Raw genomic sequence first — 20,035 nt, 5'->3', positions numbered from 1 at the left:
AGAAGGTAAATGGTTTCATTAAGGTACTCACCCCCATGAAGGAGCAACAGTGTGGTCCCTTGTCAATATTATAGGCACCACATCTTAAAAATGTCTGTTTTTAGTACGAATTCACTTTCCTTTTCCCTATTAAATTCTGCTTTTGGAAACTAACTGGACAGGACCCATCCATGAGAATGGGTTTCACAAAATATGGCAAATTTGTGTACCAAATTTCTTTGGGACCACTAAACAAAGGTGAAATGGGCAATATACAACACATGTTAGTGTCACTTCTCAGATACATAGTTTGTTTCTTCTCCTTGGTCTTTTGTCTTTATTAGTGGTGGGTGATACTTTAATAAAACCTCATCACTTGCTGGAAATAGCTATAACGTATCATTCTCATCCTGTGCATTAGTGGCTAGACATAAACAAGAGGGCCCATTTCAGCTGGGAGTTTTCATGTTTCATTGATGCGTTTTGCTGACCTATGGATGAAACAGAGCCATCACTGAGAAGAAAAAGCATGGCTGTAGTGTCCAGTTTTTATTAATTAAATATTTACAATAGTCCTCATTGTCTTTGGAAGACTATTAATTGGCAGCTGCAGCTGTATTGTTATTTGAAATTGGTCATCAAATTTGGATTCCAAGTTGGAATCTCTAGAGATTTCTCATTAGAAAATTCTTTTGAAGTAGCTGACTCTGCTTCATAACTCATGCCCTCTGTAATGGTGAAAAGGGAGCTGTGCTGTTTTCCAACATGATGGCAGTCATTTCAAATGGTTTCTCCCAAGTCCTTTTTTTTTTTTTTAATTTTGTTGTTTGTTGGAAGTTACTAACCATGTTGTAAACCTGCCCAGTTGCTGCAAACTTTTACATTTCTCTGCTTTACTTAAAATAATCGAGCTGTCAGTCCTTTGTTAGAAGTGGTAACCATGCAAGTTCAACTGTTTAAATTCTGTAATGAATTAAGTGTCCCCCCACCTGTTGCCCTTCCCACCCTTTCATTTTGTAATGAAAATTCCACTTACAGCTGAAAGAGCAGAGAAATATAAATGAAGCTCTTGGCTTCACGAATTTGCCTGAAATTAACATAAAGTTTTGCTTCTCTGCTCTTTTCTCCACTGTAGGTGGTTTTTTCATTGACAGCCCCTATTGCCAGCCTCTGAGCGTCGCACCATTTATTATTCACTTGGGCCCTCAAGATTTCTTCTCTGACTTCTAGAACCATCAGGTTGTCTGGCTTGAAATGGCAATTTCTATGTCTTGGTCTTAAGAGTAATGTGACACCCTGAGGCTATCCAGCTTTCAGATACACCACTCTGACACCTTCTTTTTGAAAGCAATGACTGATCATTTTAAAGAAGAGCAATACTTTGTTCAAAGCCACGGTGTCTCTTTTAAAACTTTTCCTTTAGAAACCTAGCAATATCTGTACTTAACCCCTTTTAGCATAGTTTCTTGTCAGGGAGTTTACAGATCAATGTAGAGCTTAGAATTAGTATGTGAGCTGTGCTGTGTTCTGACAGTTTTTACACTTTTTAGCACATAAATAGTTACATTCCTGACTGCGTCAGTTAGCGCTATTATAATTTCTCAAGAGATAGGGGTCCTCCTTGAAGCCATATCCTCTGCATGGGGACTGGCGCCTAGCCAGGGATGTGGCTTGCAGCCTGTGTTTCTTCAGGCAGCAGGAGTACCCCATCTCTTGTGCAAGGTAATTGGTCCAGTAGATTTCCAACATACCTCATGCTGACTAGATGAAGTGCATGGGTGGTGAAGCAAGGAGCTGAGTTTACATAGTTCCTGAAGTGTTTGTAGTCTCTCTCAAATTGTTAGCCTGGGGAACCAACCACGTTAGATTTTGCTGGTATTGGCATTTTCTTTTCTTTTTTTTAATTTTGGGTGAATGTTTGAAAATCGTGAATCAGCCACCGTTATTAATTGAAGAGCTGGGAATACCTCGTTAATGTATTTTTAAAACTGGTGTTGGACCCTCTGTGTATTTCAGGTTAATACTTTTAAGCAGTTTTCAGCACGTTTATCTCACTTTATTCTCGTTCTCCTCGGACCTTCGTAGCCATATCACTTGTATAAAATAGGCTGAGATATAGTGACTGTAAGCTGTGATCTCAGTATACAAAGGTAAGCTCTTTTATTTTCTGATTAAAGAGAAAAATAACACAACATGCATATATGACAATCATATATGATGTATTTGATCTCTTAGGTCATATGTCATCGCATTACCTTTAAAAATTGTACGGTCTAAATGTAAAGAAGTTATTTTTCAACATTTGTTTTAATACCCTTGTAACTACTTTTATTCAAGAGAGACATTTCACTTATACTAAATTAGAGAGAGAGAGAGAGAGACAGAGAGAGAGAGAGAGAGAGAGTGTGTGTGTGTGTGTGTAGAAACTTAGGGAATAACATGTATGTAAATTACACACACATACCTGTTTAAATATAAGAATTCAGTGATAGGAACAGTTCATCTAAGAAGATTTTAATGACAGGGCACTCTTTTGGCCAAAGCAGTGGAATTTCCTAAGCAGCAAGGTTGGTAACAGTGCTGGTAGGATCATATGTGTGATCTGTTAGACAGGCTGAGGATCAAAGTGCCAATTTCTCAAGGAGAGAAATGTCTCCGAGAAGTGAAAGTCTCTGATCTGTGTTGTATGCCCTAATACAACAACAGCAAGAAGCCATAAAAAAAAAAAAAAAAAAAAGCAATAGAAAATGAAAAACAAAACAAAACAAAACCAAAATATTATGGTAACTATGGAAAAGTATATAACTGACTGGTTTAAGCTAATTATTTGCAGTACCATCTTTAGCAAGACTTGGGGTGGTGAATATCGAGTCTACAGAGACCAAATAGACTTAAAGCAATCCATCTGTCTTTTCCAAGTTAGGTAGCTAGATTATTTATTTCCCACCTTATTCAGCCATCATGGAGTTCATTCATGTAAAGATGTGAGGGTTAGGCCAGATATTTTAATAAAGATTTGCTTCATTTAGGTATGTCCCATAAATGCATTTTAATTGTGTTAGATGTTCTGTGCTAAGGCTGTATTTGATATATGTAGATTAAAATGAATTTCATGTTTCCTATTTGTTTCTAAGTAGCAGTTTCTTTTGATTATTCACTTTAAAGTTGCTGGAACAACTCTTGTTTTTTTCATGCAGAATCTGTATGTACGTTGAATGTGGCTTTGGCATCTTTAAAAGGTTGTACAAGGCATAGCTGACTAGTACTGAGTACAATCCAGTCCTGCTGAAACAGCCCAGTGCCTATCAGGTGCCAGGTCCTCTTCTGGGTACGAGTGAACAGAGGCTGTGACCAGTGGAAGCATTTTAATTCGGAGAGTTTCCTTGTTGTTGGAATTGGGCCTATTACAAATATCCTACTTTGAGAAACAAATATTTTGTTAATTGTGGCAAAAAAGAATATTAGCTTAGTTATTAGTTTAATTATAAACGATTTAATAATGTAGGCCCTCTGACATCACCAAAATAGCTGTGACTTGGAAATTCACTCATTTAAAATATTTCCCTGGCAGTTTTGAGAGCCTGAAACCTACTGTGGTTTATGTTCATGGACCTCTGTCCAGTAAGTGAATGTAATGAACTGAATAACAAATACTCCAGTCCTTTCCAAGTAGTTTTTATAGTATAGCAACAGACGGTGGTTAAACACTGAGTACGTTTTTTTTTAAATGACAAATGAGGAAAGTGTCTCCCTTGCTTCCCTGTTTCTTAAAGATTTCATTAATAACTGGAGGAAAATCTTCAGTGGTGACTTAGGAGAAAGAACTAAGGAGATCCCGCTGCCTGCCCTGCCTCCACCCAGCAATTAGATTTCTAGAGCCCTATACACCAGGGACATTAACAGCAGTTAAAGCTGAAAACAACCTGCTCTGTGAATGGTCTTCCCCTAATTCCCATTCAACTTATGCCGGTGCCTCCTGAGAGAGGGTGGGGGCTCTCCCTGAACCAACCAGAATGAGAAATGTTCTGTGTTTTCAAACTCATACTCTCTACAGTCTGACGCCATGCTGTCTAGTGACCACAGACTTCTCAGTGTTATTAGGAGTCCTGGAAAGGGGATGGGTGGTAAATGAATAACAACTGCAGAGCCAGAAACTACTGCTGAGGTGGGTTTCAATATTGATGTGTTCCTCTCTAGCCCTTATTTACAGAGCACTGAGCTAGTATTTATATAAGAATGAGTCCCTTCCTTTGTTAATAGCATCTTCCTGAAAGACTGTTTTAAGTCAAGAATTCCAGTTAAGTTGGTTGTAAGAATAGATATCCTTTCCCACATTATCATTTTAGGTAGGAGCTAACAGATTCCATTGATGCTTTGAAGCAGCAATCTTTGGAGGTTTTTAAAAATAGTACTATAATGCAAATTAGGTTATGTAAGCTTTACAGCGCAGCTAGAGATAGAGAATAGAAACCATGTGGAAATCTGGGCCAAAGAATTTCTCTCTCTCCAGCACATTCCCATGGGGCTCAGGAATTAGATGAATTAATACACATAAAGTGTTTTGAACAGTACCTGGTGCATAGTAAGTACTCAGTAAATGTCGACTGTTCTTACCGTGGTTGGCTGAGGTGAGGATGAATGTGAAGAGGGCAAGGCTGTGTGTGCCAACAGCTGTTTGAGAGGCAGGTGCAGTCGGCTCAGGGTGGAGCTGTGTCGGTTCCTTGGTGCTGATAGGTGTTGGCTGCTGCCAGGCTTTGGGAGAGGACTCCGGGTATCTAGGAGTTAGACAAAAGACAGCCCCCAAAGACCTGGTGAGAGCTAGTGTGGTGAGGTTGCAGCAGATCCAAGCTTAAGGAAATCGCTCATGTGTCTGTTACAGTCATTAAATTACCAGCCGATCTGCTGCCAAGGGTTTGTAAATACTTGTTTTTTTGTGGGGGATTAAAGGGTGCAAGGGCTGATCATAGAATATTCACCTGCTGAGTCCAAGTGTCCACCCAGTGCAGTAAATTTAAAGAAAGGTGTTTCGTTACAGCTGTCTCCGGAATCTAACCTTGGGGACTTACCGGTGTTTAGTAGTTAGAAAGCAAGTTCCTATAAAGCACAGAAAGGAAGGGAGGAAACTGATTGGTGTGCTTAAAAGGCTGTGGACCAGGATGCTTCTCTGAAAAGCACTCCTACAGCTTGTCCCTTCCAGTTTGCTTTGATACTTTTGGGGGAAAAAAATCTACGTTCGTCACCATACAAGGCCTCCCTTCTGCCTGTTAATCTCAGAGAAAACATGTCTGCCCATCTATTCATCTTTGTCTTTGTCTGTCCATTTACTTATCCATCTATCTGGACACAGTTGGGAAGCTGCTTTTCGATAAGAGGAAAATTGGTACATGATGAAACTGATGCTGTTGCATTAAATAGAGTGTACATCTTCCATTCCTTGTGTGTCTACAAAGATCAGGAGCCTCTGCAGGTGGGCAGATGCATCCTTGGCTGTTGGTAAGAGGTGAGCTAAGTGGCAAACATAGATTGAGCCCTCAGATGCTCTAAGTTTATCAAAACTGTGCGTAGTCAAGGACTGTGTTACCTTTAAGGAGGCAAAGAAGATTTGCATTGTAGTCAAGACGTTTTTCTTAAATCTAAGAAATATTTGTATAGCTAATGCCCTGGCAAAAGTTAGTGCGTTCCTCCCAGAGGAGGCTGTTAGGTGGAATCTTTGCCTCATTCAGCGAGCATTGAGGGAGGACTTCTTTTTTTTTTGCTTTGATGGATCAGTTGTTAACATTCGAATTACTCATTCTGAGGAGCGTCTTGGTCTGTCTTGGCAGAACTTTGTCGTTTCTTCAAATGAACTGTGCCATCCTGCTGGTGGGCAGGGTGAAGATAGCTGCCATTTGCCCAGGCAGTTTCAGCCCTGGACAAAAGGTCTCTCCATTCAAGTGTCAGCTAAATGCACCAAGTAATGAGGTGAATAGTAGCCTTCAGTTTAGGTCATTTGGGGCAGCAGTAGATTGAAGCAGCAGGAAGGGCAGGGGAAGGAGAGAGAGCAGCGTTTGTGTCTTGTTTGCCAGGCACTTGGGCATCCTCTGAATTCTCCAACTACTTTCTTGGAAGTAGTAGTAACCCTATTTTACCAAAGAAACTGATGCTCCAAGTTAAGTGCTAGAAACGTTAATGGAACTTAGCTCTGTTCTAAAGCCTTTTTCTGTTCCATCATGCTATGGATTAAAAGGCTGGGGCTGACAGGATGGGCTCTGCTGGAAGCCAAGCCCTCTGACTTGAGATGACTCCAAAACAGATAACCTGGCCTAAAAAGGATATTTTCATTTAAACCGATTGTGAAGAAGTATTTAACATACTGGAAAGACAGACTGAACAACTGCATTGCATCTGTATAAACAGAGGAAGCATTTTTATTTAAAGTTTATTTTTCTCTGAATTTCAGTGAAATCCTGAGGTTATGTTTTTTCACTTAGCTTATCTTTTCTGAGTGCTTGTCTGTGCCTGGCCTGAGATAGGTTATGAGGATGTCTTCAACGATTTAAGCCAGACTCTGAAGGCAGGCAGGTGAGGCTTTGGCTCACTGGGTACAAGGAAGAGGAGCATAGAGGGGCAGCAGCCCAGGCTTGGGATTTAAGTGCAAGAAGGTGTCCCTGGCCAAGTACTCAGCAGAGACAGGGCAGTGGCAGACTGCAGAGGTCGGCTGTCATGGCCACGAGTTCCCCTTGGAGTAGGCCTCAGGGCAGGCTGCCAGCCTGAAGTTCATTGTCTTCCTTCTAAGTTGGACCCGTGTACGGTAAGCCCTGCTTGGATGGCTTTGGGGTCTGTAATTGCTGCCTGTGAACCACTCTGCTGAACTTGTCTGAAAATTCTGCTGCTGTAAACCACTTTACCAGCTCCTTGGCTAATGAATGACAGCTGGGTCTCTGCTTAGGTGTGGGTGGGGGTGTGGGGGGGTGGTGTGGGGATGGCTGCAGGATCCTTTTAGGGAAAGGTATTCCTCACCCACCATAGGTCATTATCTTTCTTGGCAGTTGGCATTGTTTGTGCACCCTGCTGTAATCCTGGAAGGGAGTGGGAGAAAGGAACCTTTGAAAACTGAGGTTGTCGTGTTCTAGAGCATGACTGTGTCGGGGAGAATGAGCGCCTGGCATTCGTAGAACACAGTACTCTCTCAGGTCCTTTCCCACTTGTCATTTCATGCCTTGCTCTACTGGTGGGTCTTGGAGAAGCAGCGGTGCACAGACTGTTTTTCCCACTCTGCAGACAGGGAGACTGGAGCCCAGAGATCTCTCCAAACCACCCTGCTGGTTTGTGGCAAAACATTGTGGCTCCTAATTAGTTTTTAACCACAAGAAGAAATAACATTTCTTAGACTGTTTTTAAGAGTTAACAGTAGCCCTTTCTGAGGAATTAGTTTTGAGTTTCACCACAACTGTAGAATTAGAAATTTTCTCCTTTTACAGATTAGGAAATAGATGCTTAAAGTGACTTGCCCCAAATTATAGCACTGTAAGTGGCAGCGCTCACGCAGGCTGAGGCTGTGCTCTGTGCAGGTGGTTTGTGTCGCTAGTGCCGGCCAATGTCTGCTCTCTTTTCCAAGCCCAGGTGGCAGCAGTGGCTTCTCCTCTCTGTCACGTGTTCTACCCACCTTTCCTCCAGGATTCTGGGCTATTCCCTGTGTGCCTTGAAACCAAACAAGCAAAAACCAGCTCACATCTCCCTGATCCTTCCCCAGCCCTCCAAAACTCAGACTTTCTGGGCTCATTCTTTTTCTGGTTCCTTTGTTATGTGCTCCTGGGTAAGGTGACCAACTGGTTAGTTCTAGGACACGCAGCCTGTTTTTTTGTTTTGTTTTGTATTTTTTTGCCAGCTAAACAGTTGTGGTCAGTCTCCACAGATGATCATTTTATACTGAAATTGAACCCTATAATAAAGTGCAAATTCAGTGATCACCATTTGGAGAGCTCCTCAGGGGTGGGAAGGAGGATGGGGGATGTGCTGCTGGAGTGTGTGTTTTATGTTCAGCCTCATCCACGTTTTGGTTTTGGCCATCCTCCGTTCCTGGCTAGGCCTTCAAACATGTGCTCTAACCCACGGGATCACCGTCACAGTAGCACGTTTTCCAGAGCAATCTGGTGTTGGGATCTCCTAGGATGCTTCTGTCATGTAGGTGGTCTTGGAAGCTACTCAGCTTTCTAAAATCCTTCATTCCTGCAGAGGCTATGTTAAATGAATATGGTAGGCATCATCTGGGAGGTAAAAAACCTGTGGAAATGGGCACCTGGGGAACTCAGGAAAGCTGAAAGCACCTTGAAATGAGATGGACCAGAAGGTTGAGGCTGGTGAAGAGGAGACCTGGAGAGAACACGGGCACTCCTGTCAGGTATTTTTAAGAGATTATATTTGTTGTATGTGGTTCCAAAGAGTAAAAGACAATTATGGGACGACAGTTGGGCAATCTGAGCTAAAATACACCTCCTGCAATGACAGAGCAAGTGGCCGTGGGAGAGCAGCTGAGGTGTGATGGGAGCTCCCTGTTATGGGCATGTTCAAGCACGAAGCCAGCTGTGTGGATGGCGAAGGGGAATTTCTTCTGTGGAATGTCAGTTTGGATGAACTCTGATGTGGTTGGTGGCACTGCCAAGACCATGTCTCCCTTCTTGGGCACATAGATTTATTGAGAAAACATTCACTGTCACCTACTGCTTTCTACCAGGCTCTGTGTTGGGGGAGAAGGAGCAGTTGGAGAAAATGTCAAAATTTGCAGCTTAGACGACTGAGTAGAAAGTGAAATCATTGACCCAGATGGAGAGTACAGGGAGGGGGAGAAAGATGCTCAGGGGATTTGGACAGAATGAGAGTCCTCCTCTGTGCAGGGAGAAAGGCTTCAGCGGGTCTCCTCCTCCCTGCTAGGGATGCTCCTTACTGGCTCTAGGCTAGGGGCTGGCAGGCCCATTCCCAGGTCTCCCACTGAGTGCAGGAGAGGAGCCAGGCCTCAGAACAGAAGTGCTTATTGAGTAACTTACCAAGAATTACAGGCTTCCCATTGAGACAGACGGGGGTGCCCAGGAGGGGAGTCAGGAGAGGCCTGGCGTGCACAGAGAGAGTGTGCCCACTTGGAGAGCATGAAGGGCCTTGCTGTGGAAACTGAAATGGTTAGCAGAGTGAAGTGGCAGGTGGGACACAACAATCTGCAGCCATTTCTTGGAAGGCCCTGGGTGCTATGTCCTTGAGTGATTACCGTCGTCCATGACGGTGAGAGTTCGGAGGGCCGATTGGGACAGTTGGAGAGCTAAGGACCAGAGTCAGGAGCACTGATGAGGAAGATGCTGTTGCCATCAGCCAGGTGAGGCTTGAGGGAGGCTGATGGATTGTGGCAGCAGAGGGATGGTGAGGCAGGAATGGCGTCTCCTCACAGGCCGGGTTCCTCGGCCAGACTGGGTAGGGACAGGAAGATGGTGGCCCCCAACCCTGGGCCAAGGAACAACAGCGCCCATCCGGGGGAGGGGGACCTGCTGGAGTACTTCTCCTGGACCACTGCTCAGTGGGCAATGGAGAGAACAATTGGGTCTCTGACCAGGATGGGGAAGCACAGGGGAATAGAGAAGATACTGGCAGGGCACAGAGGAGGTGGAACGGAGCGAGGGCCATCTCCACCTGGCTAGGAAACGGGGGCTTTGTAGGCCACACTCCATTGTGCTGGAGAGCTCGAGCGTCTCCGTTGTCAGTGGGTGGGGAGGGACTTGTAACCTGTCAGCATCTTCATCCTTTCCCTGAATTTCCACCGGGCTGGGCTCTCCAGCCAGGAGTCACAGGTACCGGGTGGTCGTTCATGCTGAGGCCTTCTGCTTGGCAAAAAGTTAATCCATTTTTAACCTAAGCAAGGGTTGGAGCTTGTTGGATTCAGCATCTGTGGAACACAGTCTTCAGCCTGTGTGAAGGTGGCGGACATTCCTTCCAAAGTTCTTTAAGGGAGGGAAAAGGCCATGAAATTGTGAGATGATTGGAGGATTTGTTTTGTGTCTGTCCCAGTGTTGCCACCTTTGCTTCGAAATGAACGGGGAGAACTGAAGGCCAGTGTGGGTTTCTGCACCTCTTTTCTACAGTGCTGCTGGGGACTGTGGCTCAGGTGGCAGCTGTGGACACGGATCCAGTCAGCCTTTGGGTGGCCAGAACTCCAGGGCCAGGTGTCTCTTAGCTGCAAGCAGCCTTGACTGTTACTCAACAGGCCACACAAATCTCACCTCTAAAGAGGTGAAAGGTAAAAATATATGGGAATTTAAATATAAAGGACTTGTGTCTGCAAGTCCTTTCTGTAAAGGGCCAGATAGTAAGCATTTCAGGCTTTATGGAGCATGTGGTCTCTGCTGCAACTGCTTAGCTCTGCCATTGTAGCACAAAAGCAGTCAGAGGCAGTGTGTGAATAGATAGCATGGCTGCGTTCTGATAGAGCTTCACTTCCACATACACAGGGCCGCAGCTTGCCAACCCCTGCAAAGTAAGCGGCATTTTGCCGAAGCTGGCTGTATTTCGCCAACCCCTTAGAGATGACTTGCCTTTTGGCTTAATCATGATCCACCTCCCCACAGAGGCTTCCTGAGCATCTCTTCTGTGTGAGCACTGGCTCAATGCACAGGACGATGTAGTTCCTGCCCATATGAAACTTGGGATTTGAGTGACACGTGGGACACTGAAAGAGGAGAGCAGGTGGCTAAAGAGCATAATACAGAACAGGGCTCAGGGAAGTCCAAGGTGACAGGGTCTTCAAGAGAAGGGCTGAGGTGAGTCAGGAAAGCCCTGAAGGCAGGCAGCTCTGGAGCAGGGTCTTAGAAGAAGAGTAGGCTGCATTCTCCAGGAAGGGAAACAGGACCAGGCAATGGGTGAGATTGTGTCCGACAATGAGAACTTCTGCATAGTCACACAGGCACATGGGGTCCGCTCGTAAAGGGCCAGGAGGGTGGACTGGATTCTCTGGGCAGTAAGGAGCCATCAGACAGTTGTGCTCAGGAGGGTAATGTGATCACAAATGCTGATTAGAAATGTCACTGGCTATGGAGGACCATGTCTGTGGTTATAAATTATACTTTCAGTTTAGTCTGGACTTTTTGGTCAAGGTACTTTTGGTACTGGAATGAGAAAGAGAGACCCAGAGTTGGGCAGATTTTCTGACCACTGGCTTATATTGGGGCAGTGAGCGCCCCATCTTTATTTTGACCTGACAGAGCTTGACAGAATCTTCCTTCTTCAGGCTTTTTCTCTCCTGCTATCCTAAAGATCACTTGCAAGGGCAGGATAAATGAAACATTCTGTCTCCAAAGTTTGGCTTGGGGCCTCCTCAGCAATATGAAGGTAAAGGGGCGAGGACAGGCTGCCCCTTGCTTCCAAATCAAGTCACGTGGTGGGAACGCTTTATGGAACTGATTGCTTCCTTTGTACATGCCCTTGGGCCCTTCGCCAGCAGGCCTCAGAGAAGCAGAGATGCTGGCCTCTCCTCTCCAGAGGCTGCCAGCTACTAAGGGAGGGTGAAACGACTACTGCTGGGGGTAGACTGCTCTGGGCTGGGCCTGACGTCAGGTGTAGGGAGACAGGTGAATCAGACATGGTGGCTGCACTGAGGAATGCTCAGTGTTTATAGCGCTGTCTGCTCTCCAGTCTTTCCTCTCAGAGGGGTTTCCAGGCACGTCGAAGGGAGCTTCCATTCATTCAGAGCGTTGGAGAGGTGTCAGGGATGTGAGCTGCTGCCAGTTTGACGCGAACAAAAGCTGGGAGTGGCTACTGTTGCTGTGCGGTGGCAGCAGCACTGTGTGCGCGCGCGGTGAAGGGGCGGGTAGGGCTGGAGAAGCAGGGCCCAATACAAGTGCCTCTGCAGCAGCCCCATGGGGTAGGTGATCAGTGCAGCTCAGAGAAGGGAAGGTCCTTGTCCCACCTGCCTGAGCTGGTAGGTGGTGGCCCGCTTCACACAGCTGTCCCATGATGCTGACGAGGCGGGAGCAGGCCTGGGCCGGCATCTCTGCACTGTGACCCCCCTTTCACAGGCCCAACCGTGTTTGTGGACCTCTGGGACTGAGTCAGGAGGTGAGGACCGCAGTGCTGCCCTAGCACAGTCGGGCCAGGTGTGGGGAAAGGCAGGAGGGAGGTGTGCTGTGCTGGAAGGCCCTGGAGAGGCAGGAAGCCACTGAAAACTTAAGGAACTGGGTGCTACTTACTCTCAATGAAGTTGTGTTCTGTTTGTCTCTGAGAATCAGGTGAGGGATACAGGAGGAGGAGTTGCCCCAGGTGGCTGCTGTCTTTAAACTTGTCAGGCTCCCTCTCGTATGGAAGTGCCTCTCGGGATTTTGCTGCCTGATTCTCTCTTATGGGCATAGAGTGCTCTCAGGCTCTGATGGTAGGTGTGGAATTTCTCAGGTCTAAGGAGCACCCCTTGTATTTTCTAGAGGAGTTTCTGGGTTTTTGGAAGGGAAAGTGACTAACTGGAGCCTGGCACAGATGGACATCGGGTAAAGAGAATGCAGCTATCCCTGGCTGCGGTGCCAGGCGTGGCCTTTCATGTGGCAGCCAGTCATGGGCAGTGGCTGCAGCCTCATAGGAAGGCTCTTGTCAGTCAGGCAGTGGAGTTAGTTACAGATAAGAGCCTTGCCAGAGCCAGCCCTGCCCCCACCTATGGGCACAGGCGCTTTGCCGTCTGTGCTTAGGGAAACATGATGGTCCGAAAGTTTTCTTGACTCTAACGTAAATATTTCTGCTGTTTTTGCAAGTCAGATTATTTTAATTGTTCATGGATATGGATCAAGAATAGGAGTTTAAGATAGCTAGGGAGGTAGTAAGAAGTTCCTTTTCCACCCATAATTTACAAGTTGTGTTTTAGGTTTCCAGTCTGTTTCCTCTGTTCTGGGTAGCTCCTGCTCTCCACCCTTTAGGAATTTTGGTGTGGTGGGTCAGTGGCAAGACACCCAATCCAGACATGTGCATTTCCAAGGCACAATGATGTCACTTACCAAGCCTTCTGGTGTGCAAACACCACTTCACTGGCTCCCTCAGGCTGCACCCCTGACCCCCAAGGTAGTGATGGCAGCCAGTGCATGAGGTATAATTTGGAAGTAACCAGGCAAGGCCTGGTTGCAAAAATACCTCTTCTCTCCCGACAGTAGGCCAGAGGTGCTGCCGTTAGACGCACCCCTCTCCCTATCCCAATCACTTTTCATGCTCAGGCCAGCTTTGCAGTCAGGTTCCGTTCACTCTGCACCCCCATTTCTTAGATGGGGTACTGAGCACTGCTTTTCCCTTAGCTCACTTAATATGGCAGCTTCTCAGGGATGGGACTTACCACGGCTGTGGGAGATGCTTTGCTACTATTTAGTACCTTTTCTGGGGAGGAGGGCTCATTTTTAGAAACTCCACCGGGGAGCCAAATTGTAGGCATCCGACCAGAGGACCTTGCTCTCTCCTCCCAGGAATCAAAAGTAGCTCTGGCTCTCTGGGAAGCTGTCTCCAGCCTCCAGGTGGACACCCTTTCCAGCATACCAGGGCTTATGGAGGCAAAATGAAAGCTGGTCCACATGGGAACTCCCTGCTCTTGTCCTTTCCTTGGGCAGACAGTGTATACTTTAGTCCTTAGCAGTGTTTATCCTTTTTCCACAAAGCATCTTTGGACTCAGGCCTTTCACCCTGGACCATCTGTCTGGCCTGTTGTGCTGAACCTTTGGTCTCTCTCAGTGGCTGGTTGGTCCCAGCCACTTCTTCAAAAGGTTTCCTGAGGTAACCATAAATTAGGGCAGTCGTACTTGCAGAACAGTGAGGCTGATGGGCCTGTTCCCAAGGGTGCTTTGGCAGGGGGTGCTGGGAAGGGGCTGGCCTAGGGTCAGGTTCATCATACCATTAGCCCTACAGCCCCATGCCTTTGTGTCCTGGCTTACCTGCCTTGTAGTGGTCCTACAGGAGTGGAGCCTGTAGGACTTGCTTCTTGGACGCTCCAAGGAGAGCTCTGTCTGGGAAGGAGGTGGGAGGTGCAGCCAGTCTGGACCTGAAGCCCTCACGCTGTGGAGTAAGGTAGCCCTGCTCAGCCCAGTCCTTCCTTAGCCCCAAGGGTTGGGGGAGGCAGGAGAAGGCTGAGCAGAGTCATGGATAGAAAACCTTTCCCTACTGCACGGTTACACACATGACATTGGACTCCTGGCTGTAGCTCACTCTGGTCTAGTGAAGACCAAGTTAGTTTTTAGAAATCTAAAATATCTATCATGTATCTATTTACTGTGTTTTTCTGAATACTCTAGTGTAAATAGTATAATTTGCAGTGCAAAAGTCCTTGGCAATAACTTTGTGTATCATGTTTAAAAACACTGGAAACCGTGACTACCATGGACTGTTCTTCCCCTCTGAGGCAATTATTACATGTAGGACTCTGAACTTTAAACCTTCAGCGTGACTGAAGCAGCAGCCTGCACATGTGGATGGTCATCAGTGCCTCGCCCAGAAATGCCTGGCCTTCATCCAAAGGGACCCTGCTGCCACGAGTCCTCCAGGCAGCACCCACACTGTGGCTCCTTCGCACTGAGTATGTTGGACTCTGCCATAGACTGACCCTCTTGTCTGGCTGCTGCAGTTTGTGTGTAATGCCCTGACATGTTGCATTTTCCCCATTTGGATAAATAAAAACAAATGCTTCTGTCACACACAGTAATGGACTGTTCTCTATAGGACACACTCTGGTAAAATGAAGGATCCAGCTTTGGTGAAAGGCTCAAGTGCAGGCTCCCTTTTCCTGGCCCTTAAGGCTCTAGTTCAGTGCAAAGGGATGAAGGGCTGAGGATGCCTGAAGTGGGGGTGGATGGCTCCTGATAGTGGACAGTGATTTGGGTGGGGGCAGGGCCTAATTCTTGATCCTGTTGTGGTCCTTAAAATCCTGCTTCTCTGTGGTGTGAAAAGTTTCCTCAATATGAAACATGAACCTGGCAACCTGGCACAGTGAGTGGTAAGTTATGTCCTATTGAGTGACTGCTCTCCTTGCTCTTCATCGTCACACCTATTCCGGGGGTGGCAGCACCCAGACAATACAGATCCAGGAACAGAGCCTCAGGGTTAAGGGGCCCTGCCCAAGGGTGTTGAACTTCTAGAGGGCGGCAGCCATTGGAAGCCAAAGATGAGGCTCTTCCTCCTGCTGCCTGGTCCCCTGCAGTTAAGCTTCCCTAGGAACTGAGAGCTCAAGACCAGTGTACTGCCAGCCCACTTGGAGAGATGAGGACAAAGGTCTGGCAGCCCAGGGAAGTGGTCCGGCAGGGTATCAGGCCAGAGGCTGCTGCTGCTGCCGTCTCCAGGTAAGTGGAGAGCTGTGTGGGCAATGGCGCTGTTTTTGCCTCACTTTACAACACAGGGCTCCGCCTTCTCCCTGTGTATCATCAGGCCGAATCTACAACCAAGAATTGACTGAAGAGCTGGCTGGGCCAGCCCTCTGCTGTTCCCAACCTCATTCCCAGGCTTGCCTTTCTGAGCTTGAGGGACAGCCAGGCTTTCTTGTTTACAATTGCCGCAGGGCTCAGCTGCACAGGAGACAGACAGGTTGTTGAGGTGGAACTGGGGAGAGCAAGGGAGGGAACACTGCTTTTCTTGCCCTTGGGCCCTGGAGGAGAAGGTGAAGGTATGTGGTAGGAAAAACGAACTCCTCGACAGTGTGGTCAGGTCAGGCCTTTCACTTTCAAATCTGGGAATAACATCACTTAACTCGGGGGTGTTCTGACAATTGGAGGGAGAAGAACACAGGAGAAGAGTGGAGAGCTCAACAGCCTTGGTGAGCCAGGCACTGGACCCACTGCACAGATCAGGAGAACTCAGGAAGGTTAAGTGAGATAGATGCGCGCCCAAGCGCATGGCCTGGCCTGGCCTTGCACCCTGAATGTGTGTGTGTTGCTTGCAGTACAGTGCTGTGACAGTTCAAACCCACCTGCTGCTTCCCATGCTCATCTTTAAGCAGCCACCCTGCTGGCTACTGACAGAAGTACCAGTCAGCATCCCAGCCGTCTCTCCGAGCCCATGTATCTTCACCTACCAAATCTTTTATCAAATGGGGAGGGCAGAGAACTCAGCACGCATGTCTGTTGTTCTGGGAGTAGCTCAGTGCCCCTTCTGGGCGGCTCCAGTCCTCATGTCTGTCTGCTCCAGCTCTGTTTTTTCATCACCCCCCAAATGAATCTTAGATGTGCATTTAAATCCCAGTGTCAGAGGAGTCTGGCACGTCTCTGACCAGTGAAGTGGCTCTCCCAGGCCACAAGGGGCCCAAGTCACCCACTGCACTTCCCTTGTGCAGGCTATGGTTTTCACAACAACTGTTGAGTCAGCTCAGACCTGGGAGTTGTGTTCTGGGCTTATTCAGGGAGCCTGTGGCTCTTCTTCACTCCTCTTACTACTCAGCCCCTGCCCCTGGGACTTTCTTCAGAAGAGGTGCAGAGACTTTGGGGCTGACAGCTCTTGCCATTTGGTCTGAGCCACCGCCTCCCCACTGAGAATTACCAAGGCCCTGGAAATCAGCTTGGGTTGCAGCCAAGGCCTCCCAAAGAAGGTCCACCCAGCCTGCGGTGCACGCTCGCAGACCTTGTGAGCAGCCCTGAGGGCACCGTCAGGGAAAACAGGTGCCCAAGGTTGGAACCACAGTCCCAGTGGCCCAGCACAACTGCTCTTCCTGCCACAGTCCCCTCCGACCACTGGCCTTGCTTGCCCACTTCCCTCACAGCCAGGCTTCTTAAAATCTCTCTACTTGCTTGTCCCTGCCTCTTGCCCTTCCGTACTCTATTATAGTGGTCACTGTCCTAACAACCTTCCAGCTTCCAAATCCAATGAAGCTTTTCCAGTCCTGCCCTCATCCCCACCCTGAGGGGGAGCTATTGCTCCTCTCTAGCTGTTTGTGCTCCTCCATTCTCCATGTCTTCTCTACTGCTCCTTGAATGGCGGCTCCTAGTCCTCCATCTAGCCCTTGCTTAATCTTTGCATTATCTAGCTTCGGCTTGCTTGAGCAATGGTTCTCAACCAAGGATGATTTTGCCCCCTCAAGGGGCAAGAAATAACTAAAGACATTTTTGGTTGTGCCAGCTGGAGTGGGTTATGTGCACTAGCACCCAGTGGGTAAAGGCCAGGGATGCTGCTGGCATCACACAGGACAGACCCCCCCCAGCACAGAAGTTATCAACCAGCCAAACCATCAACAATGTTGAGTTCCACACACCCTGCGCTAGAGATGCCAAACCAACAAGTGAGCAGCTGTAGATTGCCAGTGTCTCCAACCTGCAAGTCCCAGGCTATTTCAAATCTATACACGGACAGCTAAATTTATCCTCCTGGTGTGTGTCCTCACTCACCAAATTTCACTGACGGTGTTCTCCATTCCTTATTCTACCATCTGTCAATCACCTCTGCTCATACCCTAATTTCTTCTCCTCCTGATTTTTCTTCCTAAACGATCAGCAGGCAACTGCTCAAAGTGCAAGTTGGTTTAACCCATTTATGCCTAGTGTTCCATTATTGCAACACTAAGCTTGAGGGAGTTATTTATATCCTACTGCTCAAAGTCATCCCCAAAGTCTGATTCTTCACACACAAAAAATTTGCAACCTCTGGCATAAATGGGTTTTAAAACTCTCCAGTGACAACTAACTCCCTGGCATGGCCCCAACCTAATTACCCAGTTTCATGTCATCACTCCGCCTCAAGCAGACTTAACTACTGTCCTTCCCACCTCAATGCTGTCCTCTTTCTTCTCTTCTACCTAGCAAGTCCTTTAGTTGTCAGTCACAACTGTCACTGCCACTTTGTCCTCCTGCAGTTACACATACCTTCCCACAGGATCCCATACACCTGTACACGACTTACCATACGGTGTCACTATTATTCTAATTTCAGCCTCAACATAACTAGGGGACCTCCCCCAAAGCAGGAGCCTCATCTGAGTCGCTTTAGGCCTGTGTGCCAAGACTATTATATACATGTGGACTCCTTTTCTTGGGCCAGTACGCAGCTCCAGGGATGAGGATTTCTGCTGAGTCCCTACACTACTGAACATGAAACCAATGGGACAGGAAAAGCATGGAGCAGGCAGATCCGGAATGTGGATCCCAGAAATAATGTCCTCCAGCCTGCAGCCTATGAGCATCAAAGGGACCCCAGCTGGGCTCTGGAGCCACAGTCCTAGTTTCTGCAAGAGTACACGCCAGGGGCTGAGCCCTATGCTAGGCACTTTCCTAGTTTAATTGCAGTGGAGAAAAGACAGGGCAGGGGCCCACCTGCTTGTCACATGGATATACACGTGCTGTGGTGGTGGCTTGCTGCATCCATCACTCCGCCATCTACATTAGGTATTTAATCTATATCCTATCCTCTATCTTCTATCTATTTTCTAATCTATCAATCAGCTATCAATCATCTATCTTCCCTTCTTCTGGCAGGCATGAAGCTATAGTCTGCTCAGGCTGCATCCATTTAAAGGATAGGCATAGGTGGGGTCATGGACGGCAGGTCAAACGGGAATGGGGAATCGTAAGATTAGGAAAGCATCGTTCTGCTTTTTGCTATAGAGAAGGGGGTTGAGGTGGTGAAGAGGGGCAGCATAAGGCCTGGAGCCTCATCTGTATGGTGCAGGGATGTGGAAGGCCAAGCAATGAAAAGAAAGAGGCTCTGAAAAGATAACTCCCATGTTTTTTCCTAAAGCTTTTAGCAGACCCCATCTGACCCTCAGGGTGCTCAGCCTGCCTTTCTATAGCTTTCCCCTGCACATGTACCTTTTGGCCTGGAATTTCCTCTTCCATCTCTGCCTGCTGAGATGCTTTTGCCTTTGAACGTCTAATTTGACCCTTACCTCCTGTAATGCTTCCTTAAACCTCAAAAACACAAAGTATCTCTCATCCTTGCTACTACAGCACAAGTTATTTCTCAGAAAGGAGCAATGTTCATCATGAACATAGAGGCATCAAAGTCATCTTCTCACCCCATGCGGCTTGTCACACCCTACCAGTCCACACGTCTGAACAGGAGGCTGAGGAGGCCGCCTCACGCTCACACATACATACCTCTTTGACAGCACAGATGGTGGTCTTCTCTGACTCTGCTTCTGTGTGCAGGGGGTGGGGGGAAGAAGAGGAGGCGGCAGGAGCACATGAGGATAAAACTGGTTTTTACAAAGCAATGCTGTTTGTACCAAAATATTTAATGAATATACTGTTAAAATAAAACCAACAAAAGAAATAGTAATACAATTTTACTGGTTTATATTTGAATTCATAAAGTTGACACACTTAAACTACCCTAGCACAATGTCCACACACCTAGCATTAGATGGGCTTACAGCTATTTTGGTAACTGAACAAGAAAGACACAGAAAGCAGCAAAGGGGATGGTTGGTGGGGAGGGTGTTGCCACTTGTTACCTCCCTTATCACAGATAACCTCAGCAAGCGTTAGTACAGCCAGTAAGAAAAAGCTACAAAACAACCCGAGTGTCTTTATATACAAAACCAGTGCCTCTTGTAAGCAGCCACCTCAACACTGAACGCAGAGAAGAGGACAAAATCATCTGCGGTCAGCCTGTCAGCATATCACTATATAAATTAAAAGTCACAAAGTTAATTTTTTTAAAGGTGCTAAAATCTCCATTCCATAGCTTTGAAGTGAGAACTTGCAGCCCATCTGAACAGTGGGGTTTGCGCCCAGGGATACTCTGAGGAGGGCACAAAGGCCCAGCCCGTCAGGGAGGGACCAGGCCGGGAGGATGGAGACCTTGCAGCATGTGCACCCTGCGCTTACACTTACAGACACGCAACTCAGTCTTTCTCATTTGGACAGCCTGTTGTGCAAAAACACTAGGAATCTTGAAGTCAGGGAGCTCTTGCACAGCTCCCGTCATGTTAGGGAGGAGAGCAGAGCCCAATGAAACTTGAGTGAAATTAAGTGCTCAAATAACCACATAATTGTGCAGATCGGCAGTCCTGGTCTAGAATTTAAACACTTGTCAACTGGGCATATTGGGAAAAATATTTACACACACACACACACACACACACACACACACACACACACACACACAC

General features: G+C 47.2%; 1 protein-coding gene across 6 annotated transcripts in view; it reads left to right on the top strand.

Moving 5' to 3' along the window:
• The window catches only part of STRBP (spermatid perinuclear RNA binding protein), a 167,529-nt gene extending 147,519 nt beyond the window's left edge, over positions 1-20,010 (top strand). For 3 of the 6 annotated variants that reach the window (XM_032251616.1, XM_032251619.1, XM_032251617.1), the window contains one exon: positions 1,115-14,649. In XM_032251616.1, the coding sequence (XP_032107507.1) occupies positions 1,115-1,209 (95 nt within the window). In that variant the 3' untranslated portion in view covers positions 1,210-14,649. Of the gene's footprint in view, positions 1-1,114 lie in introns of all 6 variants that reach the window. The other 3 variants (XR_004260870.1, XR_004260869.1, XM_032251621.1) reach the window with 3 other exon arrangements.
• Positions 20,011-20,035: the final 25 nt, after the last annotated feature.

Source organism: Sapajus apella, unplaced genomic scaffold, assembly GCF_009761245.1.
Source record: "Sapajus apella isolate SASKATOON/1434 unplaced genomic scaffold, GSC_monkey_1.0 scaffold76, whole genome shotgun sequence".
In the NCBI taxonomy this organism is placed as follows: Eukaryota; Metazoa; Chordata; class Mammalia; order Primates; family Cebidae; genus Sapajus; species Sapajus apella.
Note: the sequence above shows the minus strand (reverse complement) of the source record. Positions and strands in the feature narration are given on the sequence as shown.